The sequence below is a fragment of the Bufo bufo genome, chromosome 1 (assembly GCF_905171765.1).
Source record: "Bufo bufo chromosome 1, aBufBuf1.1, whole genome shotgun sequence".
NCBI lineage: Eukaryota > Metazoa > Chordata > Amphibia > Anura > Bufonidae > Bufo > Bufo bufo.
The window spans coordinates 522,858,230-522,878,278 of record NC_053389.1 but is presented as its reverse complement, the minus strand read 5'-3'; the positions used below and the strand labels follow the sequence as shown (position 1 = coordinate 522,878,278).

Here is a 20,049-nt window from a genome sequence, read left to right as displayed (position 1 = left end):
TCCCTCATAGATCCGAAATTTGTGGGTATAGCCTGTGGCCCTTTCACAGAGCTTATACAATTTGACCCCATACCGGGCACGCTTGCTTGGGATGTATTGTTTGAAGCCAAGGCGCCCGGTAAAATGTATTAGGGACTCGTCTACGCAGATGTTTTGCTCAGGGGTATACAAATCTGCAAATTTCAGGTTGAAATGGTCTATGAGGGGCCGAATTTTGTGGAGCCGGTCAAAAGCAGGGTGGCCTCTGGGACGGGAGGTGGTATTGTCGCTAAAATGCAGAAAACGTAGGATGGTCTCAAATCGTGTCCTGGACATAGCAGCAGAGAACATGGGCATGTGATGAATTGGGTGCGTTGACCAATATGACCGCAATTCATGCTTTTTTGTCAGGCCCATGTTGAGGAGAAGGCCCAAAAAAATTTTAAGTTCGGAAACTTGGACTGGTTTCCACCGGAAAGGCTGGGCATAATAGCTTCCCGGGTTAGCGGTTATAAATTGTGTGGCATACTGGTTGGTCTCTGCCACGACTAAGTCCAAGAGCTCCGCAGTCAAGAACAGCTCAAAAAATCCCAGGGCCGAACCGATTTGAGCCGTCTCAACCCGAACTCCAGACTGGGCGGTGAAAGGGGGAACTACTGGTGCGGCTGAAGTTGGTGACTGCCAATCAGGATTTGCCAGCACCTCAGGGACTCTAGGGGCTCTACGGGCCGTCTTTGCGGTGGCTGCGACGGGGTAACTATTGCACGTGCCACCGTACCAGCTTCAACTGCCCTTCTGGTGCTCGCTACTTCACCAGGTTGTACGGCAGTGCTGGTACTAGGTCCAGGAAGGGCTGCGCTGCTGGTGTATGCCTCACCACGTGATCCGGCAGCGACAGCCCCACTCTGCTGCTCTTGAAGCAGATCCTGCGTAACCTGTGGTCTAGCGACATGGGGCCGGGTACGCCTGGTGCTGCCAGGGACCTCCACCTCCTCGTCCGAACTTTGGGTCAGAGAGCCACTGCTTTCCACAGGTTCATATTCTGACCCGCTAGATTCGTCAGATGAGGGTTCCCACTCCTCATCCGACTGGGTCAGAATCCTGTAGGCCTCTTCAGAAGAATACCCCCTGTTTGACATTTTGGACTACTAAATTTAGGGGTATTCCCTGAGACTACCCAAGAAAAAAAGCAAACCTGTCTTACAAAGGGGAGGCTAGCGAAGTACCGGAGGCTGCTGCGGTTGATAAAAAATATCAAAACTGATTTTTTTATCGCCGCAGTGCGTGTAAAATGAATGTGCAGTGATCAAAAAATATATATTTTTTGTCACTGCGGTGGGGCGGGCGTGGGTGAACGCACGTGTGGGCGACCGATCAGGCCTGATCGGGCAAACACTGCGTTTTGGGTGGAGGGCGAGCTAAGGTGACACTAATACTATTATAGATCTGACCGTGATCAGTTTTGATCACTTACAGATACTATAAAAGTACAAATGCTGATTAGCGATACGCTAAACAGCGAATAAAAGTGACTGCGGTGCGGTGGGGTGGGCGCTAACTGACGCTAACTACCTAACCAAGGGGCCTAAACTATCTCTAAAACCTAACAGCCAATACCAGTGGAAAAAAAAAAGTGACAGTTTACACTGATCACTTTTTTTCCTTTCACTAGTGATTGACAGGGGCGATCAAAGGGGTGATCAATTGGGGTGCGGGTGGGTGATCTGGGGCTAAGGTGTAGTGTTGGTGCTACTCACAGTTCAGTCTGCTCCTGTGCTGGATCCAACCGACGAAAAGGACCAGCACAGGAGCAGACAAGCCATATAACAGATCATATTTACTAATATGATCTGTTATATGACTTTGGATTGGATTTTTTGAAAATCGCCAGCCTGCCAGCCAATGATCGTTGCTGGCAGGCTGGTGACGAAATACTTCTTTTAATTTTGCCGGCCCGCGATGCGCATGCGCGGGCCGGCTTTGAGCGAAATCTCGCGTCTCTCGAGATGACGCGTATATGCGTGACTCTGCGCAGCGCTGCCACCTCCGGAACGCAATCCTGCGTTAGGCGGTCCGGAGGTGGTTAAGCTAGGGGAGCTGAGGTGGTTAAGCAGACTGTGATTGTCTATTGTTATGACTTAGATGAAGATCAGTTGACATTTTATGACCAATTTGTGCAGAAATCCATATAATTCCAAAGGGTTCATATACTTTTTCTTGCAACTGTAAGCAATTCTATTAGGCTGGGTTCAGACCTGAGCGTACGGGATGGAGCTCTCTGTATGCGCGATTGTATGTGCGTGTACAGACGCGGCTCCGGAACAAACGAACGCCCATTGTCGCGCGTTCCCGCTGAAGTCTATGTACGGGAACGCGCGACAAGACGCCCCAAAGAAGCTCCTGTACTTCTTGGGGCGTCGGGCGTTTTACAGCGCGATCGTACGCGCTGTAAAACGCTTAGGTGAGAATCATTCCCATAGGGAAACATTGGTTCTTGCCTGTCGAGCGTTTTACAGCGCGTAGGAACGCGCTGTAAAACGCTCAGGTCTGAACCCAGCCATAGGCCTTGATTCTCAGATTGTGATGAATAAGCTGTCTAATTTTACTGTTATTGGGGTGTCCACCTTGTTTAATAGATAACCAATTCTATTATGCCTTGATTCTCAAATTGGGGTGATACACGTCTCATTGTATTGTTTGTGGCATGTCCACATTGATATTTAACCGCTTCTGCCAACCAGAAGAGCGGTTGTAGTTAATGCCCTGTGGGCAGTACACTAAATTGATTCTTTGCATAGCAGAATTACCCACAAGTTGATCAGCATTTTTTGTTGGAAAAATTATTCTTTTATCTGAAAAGTTATTCTTTTAGAGAAAACATTAGTCTTGTAGCAAATAAATTATTCTTTTAGTGACTAAATTAGTCTTTTATTAAATAAATGAGTCTTTTACCCCAAAAAATTAGTCTGTTCCAGTATTACAATCCCCGATTCCTATGGCGAACTACGTTCAGCGAGTAATCTATGCCTGTCGACAAACGATTGACACACGGTGATCCCTTCAGTTCAGCGTGTGTGCAGTCCCGGACATGTAAGAGTATCACAGAACAGTTAGGCTGGTTTCACACGGGCGTTGCGGGAAAAGATGCGGGTGCGTTGCGGGAACATGCGCTATTTTTCCCCGCGAGTGCAAAGCTTTTTAATGCGTTTTGCACGCGCGTGAGAAAAATCGGCATGTTTAGTACCCAGACCCGAACCCAGACTTCTTCACAGAAGTTCAGGTTTGGGTTCAGTATTCTGTTACTCTGTAAATTGTATTATTTTCCCTTATAACATGGTTATAAGGGAAAATAATAGCATTCTTTAATACAGAATGTAGTAAAAGGTCAATTGAGGGTTAAAAAAATAATAATAATTAACTCACCTCCTCCAATTGATCGCGTAATGTCACCACAGGTCCTTTGACAGGTCCTGAAGAAAGAACTGGAGACCAGCAGCTATGCGATCAATTGGAGGAGGTGAGTTAATTTTATTTTATTTTTTTAACCCTCAATTGACCTTCTACTAAGCATTCTGTATTAAAGAATGCTATTATTTTCCCTTATAACCATGTTATAAGGGAAAATAATACAGTGAATAGACTTTCATCCTAGCAACCATGCGTGAAAATTGCACCGCATCCGCACTTGCTTGCGGATGCTTGCAATTTTCACGCAGCCCCATTCACTTCTATGGGGCCTGCGTTGCGTGAAAAACGCACAATATAGAGCTTGCTTAGATTTTCACGCAACGCACAAGTGATGGTGGAAATTTACCGCTCATGTGCACAGCCCCCTAGAAATGAATGGCTCCGGATTCAGTGCGGGTGCAATGCGTTCACGCATTTCACCCGTGCGGAAATCTCGCCCGTGTGAAAGGGGCCTTAGCGTTGAACACCACTTGGCCCTCCAGGAAGAAGGACTTGGAACGCCTGGGGTCAAATAACTCCTTGTATTATAGGCAGATGGGCTGAACTTGCTGGATGGATCAAACATGGCAGCTGGATTATCGCCATAGTGTGGAGTAGGAGGAGTGTCGTTGGTTAGGGTCAGAAGAACGGAGACATAAACAGCAATATTACCAAAGCCTACAAAAAATGTATATGTTAAACGGATGCTTCAGACTGATGCCATACAGTGGCATCTGTTCACCATAAAATTCCATTGTGATGTGCTGCGTTTTTGTACGCTTCTTTTTTCTAATGTATACGTCAAACAGTGGCATAAAACGTGATGAGATTGGGCCACCAAGTGGGATGCATATGATTAGGTAGATTGGCCTGGGTATGCCAGATTTATCGTGATTTGTGATTAATTAATTCGGAACGAAACAAATTTCTTGAAGAACTTCGACGAATCATCCAAATCGAATTTTTCATCTCTAGTTGTGGATCAGTCACCTATCATCTTATTTAGTAGAGATAGTACATATCTTGTCTTCATCATATATTTAGCTTTAGTATGTCACCAGAATCAGACCCCTATAAACATTAGAACTTTAGATTCCAAAATTAGATTTTCTATAGGAAAACATTGGTGGTTGCTATTACATCCACTTAACATAACCCCAAATCCTTGTTTTGGGCAGTGAGTTGAGGGACCTGCTATGTTTAAGGCTTGTTTAAGACTAGCGTGTTCATTCTGGGAAACATGCTCCATGTGTGAGCGTTATTTCCCAGGCTGAGTGCAGGGATTCACAGCATATAATGGTTTATAATGCTGTGTGTTCCTGACTGACCATGGCTGTACAGAATTGTACTCACACAAAGCTGTGAGAACAGTTCATTGCAGGTGAGGTCAGGCAGGAACTCACAGAATTATAAATCATTCAAATGCTATGAGTCCCTGTCACAGGAGCTGCATACAGCCCGGGAAATACTGCTCACAGGTAGAGTGTGTTTCCCAAAATAAACGTACTTGTCTGAAACTAGCCTAAAGGAACCCTAAGGCTCCATGCACACTAAGGCTGGGTTCACACTTGAGCGTTTTACAGCGCGTTCAAACGCGCTGTAAAACGCTCAACACATGAAAACCAATGCTTCCCTATGGCCCTGGTTCTCACTTGAGCGTTTTACAGCGCTGAAAAACGCGCTGTAAAACGCCCTACGCTCAAACAAGTACTTGAGCTTCTTTGGGGCGTTTTGACGCGCGTTTGTGGCCATAGGACATTGCAGTCAATCACACAAACGCGCGTCAAACGCGCGTTTACTATTGCAAAAAACGCTCGTCAAAAACGCGCGTCAAAAACGCGCGTTAAACGCGCATATCAAAGACGCTCAGGTCTGAACCCAGCCTCAGGGAAAAACTGACATGTGGTGGACATTGTTTTAACGGCCTGCGATGAGGCGAAGCTAGTTATTTGCGAAATCTTGCGAGACTTCGTTGAATAACTTCGGTATTAGATTTTTTCCACTTTAAAACTATGATCTTAAGCTCGCTTCGCTCATCACTAGCAGCAATTATCTTCTCTCTATGGGGACGAACGCTTGTTACTAGGATTTCTAACCTCCATAGAGAATCATTGTGTGTTGGCAGCATGTTATTTTTACACAGGGTGATCTGCTCCCCTCAAACATTGATTTAATGTGCTGCAGCAAAGTTACAATCGCCCAATGATGGCAAGCGGTGGTACATTTACACAGGGCAATTATCAGGAAAGAGCAATCCAAGGTGCTCTGGTTCCCAATATTGGCCCACTTGATAGTCTGGGTTAAAGGGTCTTAAAAGAATTGTCCAGGTTTTTTAATTCCCCCCTCCCAGTGATTACTCGATAATCATCTTTGTCTCTTTGGTGGTTTAATAGTGTATTCTGCCCTTGCTATTATAGAAATCAGCTATGTACTGACTTCTCGTGAACCTGTGATAGATATGTTTATATTCATAGCAGCCAATCAGGAGGCAGAGAAGCAGGGAGGAGGGAGAGAACTGCAGCTTGAACCAATGAGGAGATAGATTGTGTGTCCCAGACTACCTCAGAATCCCTGTAGGCACTGTAGCTAAAATGCAGTCACAAATTACAGCTCTGCCAAAATCAAGCCTTCTAGGTTCTGACTTACTACTGTACCTATCATTTCTGAGCTTCTCACTGGACATTTGCTTAAATGACATTTTATTATCTCATGAGGCCAAATCCAGAAACCATGTGGCGCTTATAACTGTGTGGTTGCTGGTACCTGGATGATATTAGTGTAACGGTATAGATGACACATAGTAGAAGGCTTCAGGTATATTTTATATTCTTGAACAGTAAATGAATAAAAGTGAGATAAATTGAAAACACTATAGAAGGAAATACACATTATTTTAGGCTAATTTACTACATTTCTCTACTTGTATTAACAGTACACATTCAGGAACCTAATATACAATCAGAAAATATTGTGACAGAATGAATCCAAAAATCTCTTTGCAATTTGAGTTTATTTATGCGGAGCAGTAGATGTAAGTGCTATTTTTATGCTAATGTAACAATTTCACTGGGTTTAGTTGCCCGCTCTTTGTCTACTAGAGTAAATTTCTTGTCTGCTTTATATGAGTGATTGAGTAGAACATAAAACAGAAGCAGTGCACAAAATGACAAGTGTTTGCTTCCACCCCGGGGACATGTCCCTGAGGATGGCTGCACACAGTGGTTTGCGTTTGTATGGCGCTGTACATGCTAACAGCTTTTCTGTTTGTTTTAGCTGATGTCGATATGTGTTTTGGGAGTTTCTGCTTGGATGAGAGACTACATAAATAATGTACTTACGCTGACTGCTGAAACAAGGTAAGCACTTCCTAATCATCTTCACAAGAATCATGGGAAGAGTAGGACATGGCAACACTAAGGCAGTTCAGATACCCCTGGGGAACTCTTGTGCTTTTTGGCACTTTTGTGCTTTCTTTAAGGCAATTTCTCCGTAAAATATTTTCTGCTTATTATGAACCAGCTTTTGCATTGTAGTTAGGAAATGCACGGTAATGGTCCACTTCTTTTGATCGTGTCCTTTCACCCGTGCAGTTGAAAATAGTTTTCTGTTTACTTTCCCAGTGTAAGGTGCAGACTAATTGACTGTATTTAATTGTGGTTTCTGAAACATACTCTTAGCTTCCAGTTATTTCATGTGCTGCCATAGGAAAATCCAAGCACACATAGCAATATTGGATTTGTATGCAGTCAGTTGGTTAATATGGTTAGTAGAATGCTATACACATAGAAATACATTTCTGTAACCTTCGGTATGCCATATGTTTGTGAAGGTTTTCATTTATCCAGGTCATGGTATATCTGTAAAGAATAAATCAAGGCAACTGGACTTACTGTAGATTTCTTGAAAACGTTTCACTCGTTCTTCAAACGAGCTTCCTCAATTCTGAGTGACTGTACAAGAATTCTCTGGGAATAAATATTTATTCCCAGAGAATTCTTGTACAGTCACTCAGAATTGAGAAAGCTTGTTGGAAGAACAAGTGAAACGTTTTCAAGAAATCTACAGTAAGTCCAGTTGCCTTGATTTATACTTTACAGATACTTCGGTATGCCAGTGTAGTTTAATAAACGGTAAAAGAAGCAGTGTAAGGCCATATTCACATATGCACTGCAATCTCTGCAGTTTTGTCAGATTTGATGACAAGAATAGTGCTGCATGCAATCTTATTCTTGCAGCCTAGACCTATTGTATATGGCATCACCATTGGGATTCAATACACGACTGATCAGACACAGGATTGTGGCTTCCGTTATGAAAAGCCACAAGTCAGATATGATCAGTTATGACCTAAATGAAGTTGAACCTACATTGGTAGGTTGATGTTTGTTAACTTGACACTCAACACTTTAAATTCACAGTTGCGCCACACTTTAAGGCTACTTTCACACTGGCGTTTTGGTTTCCGTTTGTGAGATCTGTTCAGGGCTCTCACAAGCGGTCCACAACAGATCAGCTTTGCCCTAATGCATTCTGAATGGATAAGGATCCGCTCAGAATGCATCAGTTTGGCTCCTTTCCACCTCCATTCCGCTTTGGAGGCGGACACCAAAACGCTGCCTGCAGCGTTTTGGTGTCCGTCTGACGAAAATGAGCCAAACGGATCCGTCCTGACACACAATGTAAGTCAATGGGGACGAATCCGTTTTCACTGACACAATATGGCACAATAGAAAACAGATCCGTCCCCCATTTACTTTCAGTGGTGTTAAAGACGGATCCGTTTTGGCTATGTTAAAGATAATACAAACTGATCTGTTCTGGACGGATGCATGCGGTTGTATTATCTGAACGGATGTCTTTGTGCAGATCCATGACGGATCCGCACCAAACGCGAGTGTGAAAGTAGCCTAACTTGATTATTCCAATGGCTTCTTTTGTGATAAGTAATGAAAAAAGTTTGTTGCAACAGTACATTCAATGCACGAAGTGTAAAAAATAAACTTTGCTATATCTCTAGAGCCTTGCTTTATATATTTGGGGTAATCATCGAGTTTCTGGTGCGATTTTGAATTTGAATGTGGCGGGTCCGCTTGCTGCTTTATTCACATTCAATAATGGCGCCATTCAGTAATCTGTGACACTATGGATGGTGGTGCAGACTTGTTTACGACAATGGGAAGCCATTTTGACAGACAAAAAATGCTGTGTTCAGATTTGAATATCACTATCAGCTATCACAATGGGGCCTGCTGAGGACTATAACATGAGGCCTTTTCTTTATGCCAGGTTCTCTCAACCAGGTTCCTCAGATACCTTGAGTTCCTTGAACCCTGTCAACATACCTGAGCCATAATAAAGCACTGGATTAGAATTATAAAAAGTTTTACCCACCTTTTAAACCAAGCTTCTTTAAGGCGGGAATAGGATTAGGGGTTCCCCAAGTGTCTCCAAAGGCAGTTGCCCTTCGCAACAGGAGAAATCTCTTTACACAGCCCACAGTGCAGCTTATGGTACACCCTCACACAGTCAATATGCACAGTTCACAATATAATTCACAACTACCAATTGCAAGGCTCTGTAGGCCCGGGTAAGTCACAGTCTCAGATCATTCACATAATCAAGAGCTATTGGTTGTGCCTACACACAACACCCTCTCTACGCAAGCCATAATCACTTGTGGTGCCAAGGGCTATCTCCACTCCCAGATAGACAGAGAGCACTCCAACATGTTCCATCACCAACAGCCGTGTAGAACATGTCCACTGTTTAGGCAGTGCCCCGAAACTACTCTTGGATTTCGGAGTGACTACTGCTTCAGCAAACCCAACTACAACCATAGATACTCCTCACTGCTCTCAAGGTCAAGACAGGTGTGCTTAGCTCTGCAATACTCTGCCTATTACCAAAAGGTGCTACATCCTCCTACATACATCACCAGGCCCCTCTCACTCCACTCACTGGCAGGTTTTTAAACATCCTTGTATATGCACGAAGGGACTTGGCTCACTCAGTTTGATAATATATAAAGGCTTCCAAGAGGGTACAGGAGGTTGCTGTTGTGATGTGGCTGAAGCCACATGTGGTAGGAGTTTGGGAGTGTGTCCATGTGGTGCATGCACCCCCCTATCAAGAGTGTGTACTGCAAGAGGCATTGAACGAGTTGGACACTGCATGGCACAGGCACATTCCCCGAATAATATAGTGCAAGAAAATGGTATGCTTTGTAAAGCATTTATTAACCTGTTTTAGACACTTTTCTATCCTTTTTGCAATTCATCTGACAAGGGGCATGGTTTAGCATAAAGTAGGAAAGGGTCTAGTTCATTGGGTAATTGGAGTCTTTCAACATGTTTACAAATCCTTGTTTGCTGGCGGCAGATCATGCCATGTAATCCACACTGCTGCCAGCAAACAATGGTTCAGTAAGGGGGCGAGCAATGGCATTAGCAATACTGAGGAGGAGATCGCTGCATGTAATAACAGCGGTTTCCTCCACTAGCGAGCAGGCGATTGCCAGGAAGGAACACTTCCCTACCAACAATAGCCTGCAAAATCTGAATGTGTAATAGGGCCCTAAGTTGTACTTTTAGATAGTATTAGTAAATCTGCCCAACTGTGTCTGCATTAAAATACAATTAATGCCCATGACAGAATGGCACAACATGACACAACACAGTAAAGACATTGGGCAGTAGTTACTATAGTGGTGGTTTACAGTTCAGGGAAGCAGGGAAGAGAGTGTGGTTCAGCTCTCTGATAGACCTCTTCAGAGTACCCCTTTTACTTGAGTAATCAGTATTACTCTTTTTAATAGTAAAGCTCAAATGATTAAAAAGGAAACCCCATTTTTGGAAATTATAACTTTTTTGCCAGGATTTAAAGTGTAACACCCATTTCATTTAACTTTTAATATAATGTAGAGACAGGGATGTTAAACATTTTTGTAATATACTTCAGATGTTTCTTTGTTCTAGAAAACATGGGTGTAAAACGTCTTCTAAGGCTAGTTTCACACTAGCGGCAAGATACTTCAGCAGTCTGTTCCGGCAGATGAACAGCCTGTCGGATCCGTGCTGCCGCTAGTGCATGCGTGCCCCCGGACTACCACTCCGGCGCAATTGACTATAATGGGGGCAGGCCGGAGTTCCGGTGGCAGAGCATGCCGAGAGGCGGCCAGAATAAAACTACGACATGTCGTACTTTTAATCTGGCCGCCTCTTGGTATGCGCTGCCGTGCTGCCGCCGGAACGCCAGCCCGCCTCCATTATAGTCAATGGGTCCGGAGCGGTAGTCCGGGGGCATGCGTGCACTAGAGGCAACACGGATCCGACAGGCTGTTCATCTGCCGGAACAGCCTGCCAGAATTCCTTGCCGCTAGTGTGAAACTAGCCTTAGCAAAGTGTTGTTAGGGCCCATTAACACGGCCGTAATTCATTTGCGGAGCCGCGGTACAGAATAACGGATGCGAATAGCACCCGGTATGCTGTCCGCATCTTTTGAGGGCCCATAGATATGAATGGATCCGCAGACATTGCGCAAAAATGCGGAACGGGTACGGATCCGTACATACGGTCGTGTGAATAGGCCCTTAGGGAGAGTCTGTCTTCAGTCTTCAGCGTTTTATTAAGCTCTGAAGATGCCAGTGTGTAACATACAGATGCTACCAGCCTGCATTTTGTCGTTATCCCAGTCCTTGACTATTCACTTGTGTCCTTACTATCACTGCCCATGACCCTGCCTATCTGACTTATTACACAACTTCAATGCTCAGTAAAACACTGAAGAGAGACTCTTCTTAGCAACGCTCAGTTCGAACTTTGCTAAGAAGATTTTTTACACCAAAATGACAGTTACACTTTAAATAACGTTTGCGTTCTCATCTTAACTAATTAGTTCTACATGTAAAAGTAGAACTTAACCGCACAGTCCAACACTTACAGCTGGATTACCCATACCTTACATCTCTACCCTACTTCCTGCTGCCCAAGGATGAAGGCACTACCCTGTGGTCATCTTACATAGATCTGCATAAAAGCTGTAGATACAAAATGGTAGGATAGAACAGAATATTAGTTGTCAATTTGCTTCTTTTAGATATTAGATGCATTGGAACACATGAGAAAAAAACGCCTGAACTATCCAGAGTTATTACATGGATGCTATTTAGGGCTGACACGAAAGACAACTTTGTTATCAGAAAACGGGAAAATCATTTTAGAATATCGGATTAAAGTTGCTGTTCCTTAGTATGTTGCCTAATTTATCACAATTTTGTTTTATACTGATAATGTATCCCTGTAATAATTCTAGAGTGGAGGATGCAGTTCTGCTCATCTACTTCCCTGTGTTCCACCCGGTGATGGTTGCTGTCTGTTGTTTCCTCATCATTGTGGGCATGCTGGGTTACTGTGGAACTGTGAAGAGCAATCTTATTCTTCTTGTATGGGTAAGTGTACTTTTTTGTACTGGTTTTTTGACAACTAAAATTGCAGGTAATTCGCTCTTAACCAATACTGGTTCCTGCCTTTTGTGAGCTATTGTTGTGTTCAGGGGACATTTTAACTAATTACATTTTTTTGCATTATTATTTTTTTATTTCATCTGGTGCTTTACAAATTATATTATGAGACAAAAATTTTATATTTAAAGTGTATCACGTTTGTAAAAAATTAAGGGCTCATTTACTGTTCAGAAATAAGCCTAAATTCGGCGTATTTAAGGCGCACATGGCAGTGCAATGGAAGCACTAATAATCTCTTCAGTCTTCTCTGCTGGGGACCTGACCTGTCCCCTGCTAGAGTGCAGGAGCAGTAATCCAGCAGCATGTGGCGCTGAGGTCAGAAACACAACTGATTGCACAGACGATCAACTGTGTTTCTGTCCAGGATGATGGGTGCTGCAAACCCTGGCTCTGCAGGCTGCATGCAGTCAGTGGGCCGCTGGTTGTGTACCCTTGAATTACAGCAACATCAACTCCTGGAAAAATTCCCCTCGTGAAAAATCTGTCCTGTTGTCTTTAAGGTATTAAAATTGCTTTAGGCTACTTTCACACCTGCGTTCGGGTGTCCGCTCGTGAGCTCCGTTTGAAGGGGCTCACAAGCGGCCCCGAATGCAGCCGTCCAGCCCTAATGCATTCTGAGTGGACGCGGATCCGCTCAGAATGCATCAGTCTGCCAGCGCTCAGCCTCCGCTCCGCTCAGCGAGCGGACACCTGAACGCTGCTTGCAGCGTTCGGGTGTCCGCCTGGCCGTGCGGAGGCAAGCGGATCTGTCCAGACTTACAATGTAAGTATGACACTTACGTGACACTATATGGCTCAATCTTCAAACGGATCCGCCCCCATTGACTTTCAATGTAAAGTCTGGACGGATCCGTTCAGGCTACTTTCACACTTAGACATTTTTCTAAGTTATAATGCAGACGGATCCGTTCTGAACGGATGCAAACGTCTGCATTATAGGAGCGGATCCGTCTGATGAAACATCAGACGGACCCGCTCCGAACGCTAGTGTGAAAGTATCCAGAGTATCATTTTAAATGACAAACTTGATTGTGGTAAATGTTCTTCTCCAATGCCTTTGGATGGAAAAATTGGTTTTATATTATGAATATTGTATAAAACATGGAAAGAATATTTATACGCTTGGATGCTTCTCTTTGTATTTTAACCTTTATCGGCACCACAAATTAATGGTACGTCATTGGTGGAAAATTCTGATAAAAAATTTGTTTCATTCATCTGAATGGGGTTGTTTTGGCAGGAAGCACATAGATTTCTGAAAGCCTCATTCAGATAAATGGAACAGATTTTCAGTCACAGAATTTTCTGAAACAAAATCTGGCACATGTGAAGGCACCCTAATGCAGTTCAGGTAACTCCAATTCTGGTCATTTAACCCCTCAGATGCTGTGGTCAATAGTAACCGCGACATCTGAGCGGTTAGACAGAGGGAGAGGGCTCCCTCTGTTGTCCAGTCGGAGCCTCATGGCAGAATCAGTTGCTATGACAGCCTGGGACCTGGGGCCCCAGCCTGTATAAGAGCTTAAAAGAAAGCCAGTAAAAATCCCATAGACTGCAGTAGTATACTATAGCAGTCTATGGTGTAAGCAACCAGAAGACTCAATATGTAAGTCCCCTAAGGAGGCTAAAAAATATAGTAAAACAATTAAAATAAGGTAAAAAAAATACAAAAATATGAATTCAAATCACTCCTTTCCCAGTTTTACATCTGAAAATGTACAATTAAAAATATGCTTGATTAGTATCTCCATATCCTAAAATGTCCAAGCCATTCATAAATGTTTATCATGTGCGGTGAATGCAGTAACAAAAAAAATGGCTGATTTGGTCAGCTCACCCCCCACAAAAAATTAATAAAAAATTCCTCACATAGCTCTGTAAAAAATTATGGGTGTTCGAAATGTTTTTTCAAAGGTTTTAATATTTTTTTGTAAAACACTAAAAACTATATAAATTTGGTATCACTCTATTCATAATAGCGCAAACAATATGGTTGTCATGTTATTTTTAACAAGCAGTGAGAGCCAAAAACAGTGACAGCATTGCTTTTTTTTTCCAGTTTCACCCCACAAAGAACTTTTTCCAGTTGTCCACATATTTTTCCTGTTTGGGCTCCAGCAGGCGACCATGGTTTTTATCCACATCCGATCTGCATTTTTTGCAAATCGAATGCGGACCCATTCACTTCAATGGCACCTGAAGAGATGCGGACAGCACACCCATGTGTGATCCATAAGTCTATTCTGCGGCCCCGCAAAAAAAATTGTTTTGCGGACAAGGGTAGGACATTTGTGAAGGAGTGCGAAAATATGGCAGTAGGCTCTGGGTCAGTATCCATGTTTTGCGGATCCGTGGTTTGTGGATCACAAAAACAGCAATGGCAATGTGCATGAGCCCTTATTCAAATGGGTTTCTATGTATCTAAGGTCAGAATCTGTGCAGAGACTCCCTTTCCACGAGTTCTACAATTTACCCAAGGCTTATTGAGATGTGCAGAATATGTTCATACCCTAACTTCAGTGCTGAGAATGGTGAATTTTGTTGCAGCTCATTTAGCATGTTAGATACTTTTCTTTTTATTATGGCAGCATTTGGTTGGCATACATGTACACCAGTCATTTATACCAGAAAATCGTACACATCTTTATAAATATATTCACCACATTAGGTGATTCTTAGCCTTGTCTCTTTTTCTAGACATTGCTGCATACAAAATGCATAGTCAGTTAACAGTTTATTGGCCAACCATCTAAGGTTACTTTTACATGTGCGTTTTCCTTTCTGGTTTTGAGATCTGGCAGAAGATTTCAAAACCGGAAGAAAACGCTTCAGTTTTGTCCCCATTCATTGTCGAAGGGGGAAAAAACGTAGCGAAGTGCACCAGAATGCATTCCGTTTTGTTGTGCTTGCATGCCGGAAAAAAAAAAAAAATGCTGCAAGCAGCGTTTTTGTGTGCAGCATGGGAAACTGAACATGCCAGATATGGCATCAAAAACCATGTAAGTCAACGGTGCCTGTTTTTTTTTTCGAACACCAAAATGGTATTTGATGCCGGATGCGGCATGTTCATTTTCCATATAATACAACTGGATCTCTTCTGAATGGATGCAGCCAGTTGTATTGTTCAAACAGATATGTTTTCCTCCGGTTTTGAGATCCTCTGCCAGATCTCAAAACCGGAAAGTAAAACGCAGATGTGAACGTAGTCTAATTTGTATGGTGCCTCCCAGCTCTCTTTTGACTTCAGATATTGGGGAGAGAAGGATCAGGCTGTTGGATTTTAACATGCCCACTCCTTTCATTCTCAGGGGAGAGAAACCACTGCCAGAGGAATTTGGCAGCTGCTTTCTCCCCCTTCATACACAATTAGGTGAGCATACAAATCTGTGGGGTGGATCAGAATACATAGCTACCTCACCTGGTAGCCTCCTTACTGTGGATTATTCAGTTCAGTACAGTATATAGATAGAATCATATAAAACTTACTGGTGGTTTAGTTGATCTGTTCTGATGTAATGAAAATCATCTCAAAGGGTTACAGCTTTCACAAAACTTTTAATATGTCATAGTGACATACAAAGGTTTTAATCTGTCGGGTTTGAGGGCTAAGACCCCATTGATCGCTAAAAGGAGGATAGAGAATTGCTCTAAAATGGGCCCATAGACTTTCTATTGAGTTCCTGCAGCAAGGAGAGATAGGATGCTATATGAGTACTTTTCCCTCCTCGTCCTAGTGATTATTGGGGGTTAATCTACAGGTGAAAATCTTTGATTTCTCGCTATGACAAATGTTTTGTCAAATCTCATTGACCCTTTAACATGTTCTGCCAAGTTTGTAATGGGTTTGTGCATTTACACAACTGCTAATCTGAATTAGTACAACTGTAGTATCAGGTCAGGACAGAGCAGCAGCCCGAGCTAATGATGATACAGAAGCTGGATTTTGTCTACCCGAGCTCAGAACTAAAAGGTAGTCAGCCAAGAAGATTAGTACATTGGAATGGAAGGGAACATAGCCCACAGAAAACCTGACCAATGCCAACATGAGTGCCACAAGAGATAAGATAGGTGTTTTGCATAGTTTTTTATGAAGTTTCATGCCATGTGGCAGTGATGCAGAAAGCCACATTACTGGGAGCAGAGCAGGAGATGGTTATTTTCTGTGCATTTCTTTGAGATTAGCTGGAGTTGAGTCATCCTGCAGAACAGAGATTAGGCATCTGTGTTAAGCTTCCTTCACTGGGGCTATTGTGACCTTTGCCCAGACGCATCATTAAATTAGTTTATTGTGTGAAGATAAGAACTCATTTATATTTTGTGTTATCTGGCTTCCTTCTTGTGAAGGAAGGAGCGGGGAGCCTTCCTCTTGTGTATGAGGTTATATGAAGTGTATGTGTTCACTGGTGCTTTATGTTCCTGAGATGCAACTGTTCATGTATGTGAACTGTCACAGTGCAGTGTACTTTTTTTTTTTTTATGTTATATACTATCCACACGATCCTTTCCAAGCACAACAAAATATATCTAAAAAATCCAAAATTTTAATAAAGAATGAAGGAATTGATTATTATTACTATTATGATTATTAATTCATTATCATTGTTTAGTGTGAAAATGTATCTTATCTTAATGATATTATATTCATTATTAAAATGTTATATGGAGTCTATCATCAGTTCTGACCACGCAAAACTGCTGGCAGTACTGTTTAGGGACTGAGGAGAGCTAGTTTATATAAACCCGTATTTTTGGACTATAAGACACACCAGACTATAAGGTGCACCCCAGGTTTACACAATGGAAAATTAGTAAAAAATATTTTCTATTTATTCAACCTTCCCTGGTGGTTTAACGAAGTGGAAGATCCCTTCATTAGGCATTACACAACAGTTATAAAAACACGCACAGATGTATATACACAAATACAAACACCATGGAGCCACCCTTTGCTCGCTGGGTCAGATCAGGGGTGATTGAGCTCCTTAAAGAAAGCACAATGTAATAAAACATTTCAAAGGTGGATAGTATAAGTAATATAAATATAATTGAAATTATGCTCATAAAAGGAAAAAAGAATTTAAAAAAAAGAACATAAGGAAAAACTCTCGGAGGAGGATCGCATCAAGGGCTCATTCACATGACTGTATCAATGGGTCTGCATCCGTTCCACAGTTTTGCGGGAAGGGTGCAGACGCATTAATTTCAATGGGGCCGCAAAAGATGCAGACAGCACACTGTGTGCTGTCCGCATCCGTTGCTCCGTTCCGTGGCCCCGCAAAAAAGATGGAACATGTCCTATTCTTGTCCATTTTGAGGACAAGAATAGGCATTTCTATAATGGGCCGCCCGGTCCGTAAATTGCGGCGCGCACATGGGCAGCATCCGTGTTTTGCAGATCTACAATCTTTGCTATATGACATGAGGCATTTCTTACTAATACTATTTTTCTTATATATGATGTGTGTGCAAAATTTTGAAGAGTAGATTAAAGGCTATATTGCACATTTCCAATTTTTCAGCAGATGATCGCTAGTCGTTAATCTCCACATAGAACGTTTTGGAACATCCATTCAGAGATGGCAGCTGCACGCTAATCTTGCAAATGCCGAGCGGGGGGCCTGCTGTCAGTGACAGCAGGGCACCCAGAGAGAAGGCAGGGACAGTTCCCAGGTGTCCCTGCCTTCTAGATCGCTGTATACACATGGCTCAACTGTGCTGTGTTTACAGATCAGGAAGTGCTATGCGCTTCCTGTCCTGGCCCGGTCGTCATGTGACCGCCGGGGTCGGGAGAGTGCAGGAGCTGTCGGGTCTTCCACAGACCTCGATTAGCCCTGAACTGAGGCTGTACAGCCTAGTGAAAAAAAAAAAAAGTGAAGTTAAATGTCTCCAGAGGTCTTGTATGACCTTATGGGGGAGGCAAAGTGTAAAATAAAAAAATTAAGTGTTTTATTAAGAAAAAAAAAAAAAAAAGGTTTCACATGGAAAAAAAAAAGAATCCCCAATTAAGTAATTAAAAAAAAAAATTAAAAATAGAAAAAATAAAATAAAATAGACATATTTGGTATTGCCGCGTCTGTGACAGCCGGCTCTATAAATATATCACATGATCCACCCCGTCCGATAAACACCATAAAAAAATAAAAATAAAAAATGTGTCAAAAAAAGCCATTTTTGTCACCTTACATCACAAAAAGTGCACCACCAAGCGATAAAAAAGGCGGATGTCCCACAAAATGGTACGAATAAAACGTTACCTCATCATGCAAAAAATTAGCCCCTATATAAGAAAATCGCTCAAAAAAAAAAAAAGCTATAGCTCCCAGAACATAGAGACATTAAGACATCATTTTTTTGTTTCAAAAATGCTATTATTGTGTTAAAGTGAAATAAAAAAAAAAGTAGAAATATTAGATATCGCCGCGTCTGTAACAACCTGCTCTATAAAAATACCACATGATCTAACCTCTAAGGTGAACACCGTAAAAAAATAAAAACAAAAACTGTGCCAAAAAAGCAATTTTTTGTCACCTAACATCACTTAAAGTGCAACACCAAGTGATCAAAAAGGTGTATGCCCCACAAAATAGTACCAATCAAACTGTCATCTTATCACACAAAAAATTAGAACCTAACTAAGACAATCGATCAAAAAAATTAAAAAGCTATGGCTCTCAGACTTTGGAGACACTAAAACATAGTTTTTTGGGTTTTAAAAATGCTATTATTGTGTAAAACTTAAAGAGGACCTTTCACCGATTCTTACCCTATGAACTAACTATACAGATATGTAGAGCGGCGCCCGGGGATCTCACTGCACTTACTATTATCCCCGGGCGCCGCTCCGTTCTCCTGCTATGTCCTCCGGTATCTCCGCTCACTAAGTTATAGTAGGCGGAGATACCAGTCCCTAAGTTATGGTAGGCGGAGTCTGCCCTAGCGCTGGCCAATCGCAGCGCAGAGCTCACAGCCTGGGAGGTTATTTTCTCCCAGGCTGTGAGCTCTGCAATGCGATTGGCCAGCGCTAGGGCAGACTCCGCCTACCATAACTTAGGGAACGGAGATACCGGAGGACATAGCAGGAGAACGGAGCGGCGCCCGGGGATAATAGTAAGTGCAGAGAGATCCCCGGGCGCCGCTCCACATGTCTGTATACTTAGTTCATAGGGTAAGAATCGGTGAAAGGTCCTCTTTAAGTAAGTAAGAAAAAATATACATATTAGGTATTGCCACATCCGTAATGATCTGCTCTATAAAAATGTCACATGACCTAACCCCTCAGATGAACGCTGTAAAAATAAATAAATAAAAACCGTGCTAAAACAGCCAATTTTTTGGTCACCTTGCCACATAAATTGTAATAATGAATAATCAAAAAAACATATGTACCCAAAAATGGTACCAATAAAAGCTCTTCCTGCAAAAAACGAGCCCATGGACAAGACTATGGGCAGAAAAATAAAAAAAATATGGCGTTCAGAAAATGTAGACTCAAAAACATAATTTAAAAAAAAAAAATGCTTTATTATGTAAAACTGAAAACAAACAAAGTAGACATATTTAATATAATTGCGTCCGTAACAACCTGCTCTATAAAAATAGCACATGATCTACCCTGTCAGATGAATGTTGTAGGATGACAGGCCGAACTGGATGGACAAATGTCTTTTTTCGGCCTTATGTACTATGTTTTTGTAAAAAATAAAAACAGTGCCAAAACAGAAATTTTTTGGTTACCATGCCTCACAAAAAACTTTATAGAGCAATAAAAAATATGTACCCCAAAATAGTACCAATAAAACTGACACCTTTATCCCCTAGTTTCCAAAATGGGGTCACTTTTTGGGACTTTCTACTGTAAGGTGTATCTGGGTGGCTTCAAATGGGACATGGCATCTAAAAACCAGTTTAGCAAAATCTGCCTTCCAAAAACCATATGGCGCTCTTTTTCTTCTGCGGCCTTCCGTGTGCCCATACATCAGTTCACGACCACATGTGGGGTGTTTCTGTAAACCGCAGAATAAGGGTAATAAATATTAAGTTTTGTTTGGCTGTTAAGCCTTGATGTGTTAGAAAAAAAAGAAAAAAATTGATTAAAATGGAAA

The 20,049-nt window shown here is 42.3% G+C and overlaps 1 protein-coding gene across 1 annotated transcript in view; it reads left to right on the top strand.

Annotated features, from left to right (window-relative positions):
* TSPAN12 (tetraspanin 12) overlaps positions 1 to 20,049 on the top strand; it is a 317,079-nt gene that overhangs the window by 52,908 nt on the left and 244,122 nt on the right. Inside the window, exons 3-4 of the mRNA XM_040411546.1 lie at positions 6,700 to 6,782; positions 11,737 to 11,872. Coding sequence (XP_040267480.1) covers positions 6,700 to 6,782; positions 11,737 to 11,872 — 219 coding nt within the window. The remainder of the gene's footprint in view (positions 1 to 6,699; positions 6,783 to 11,736; positions 11,873 to 20,049) is intronic.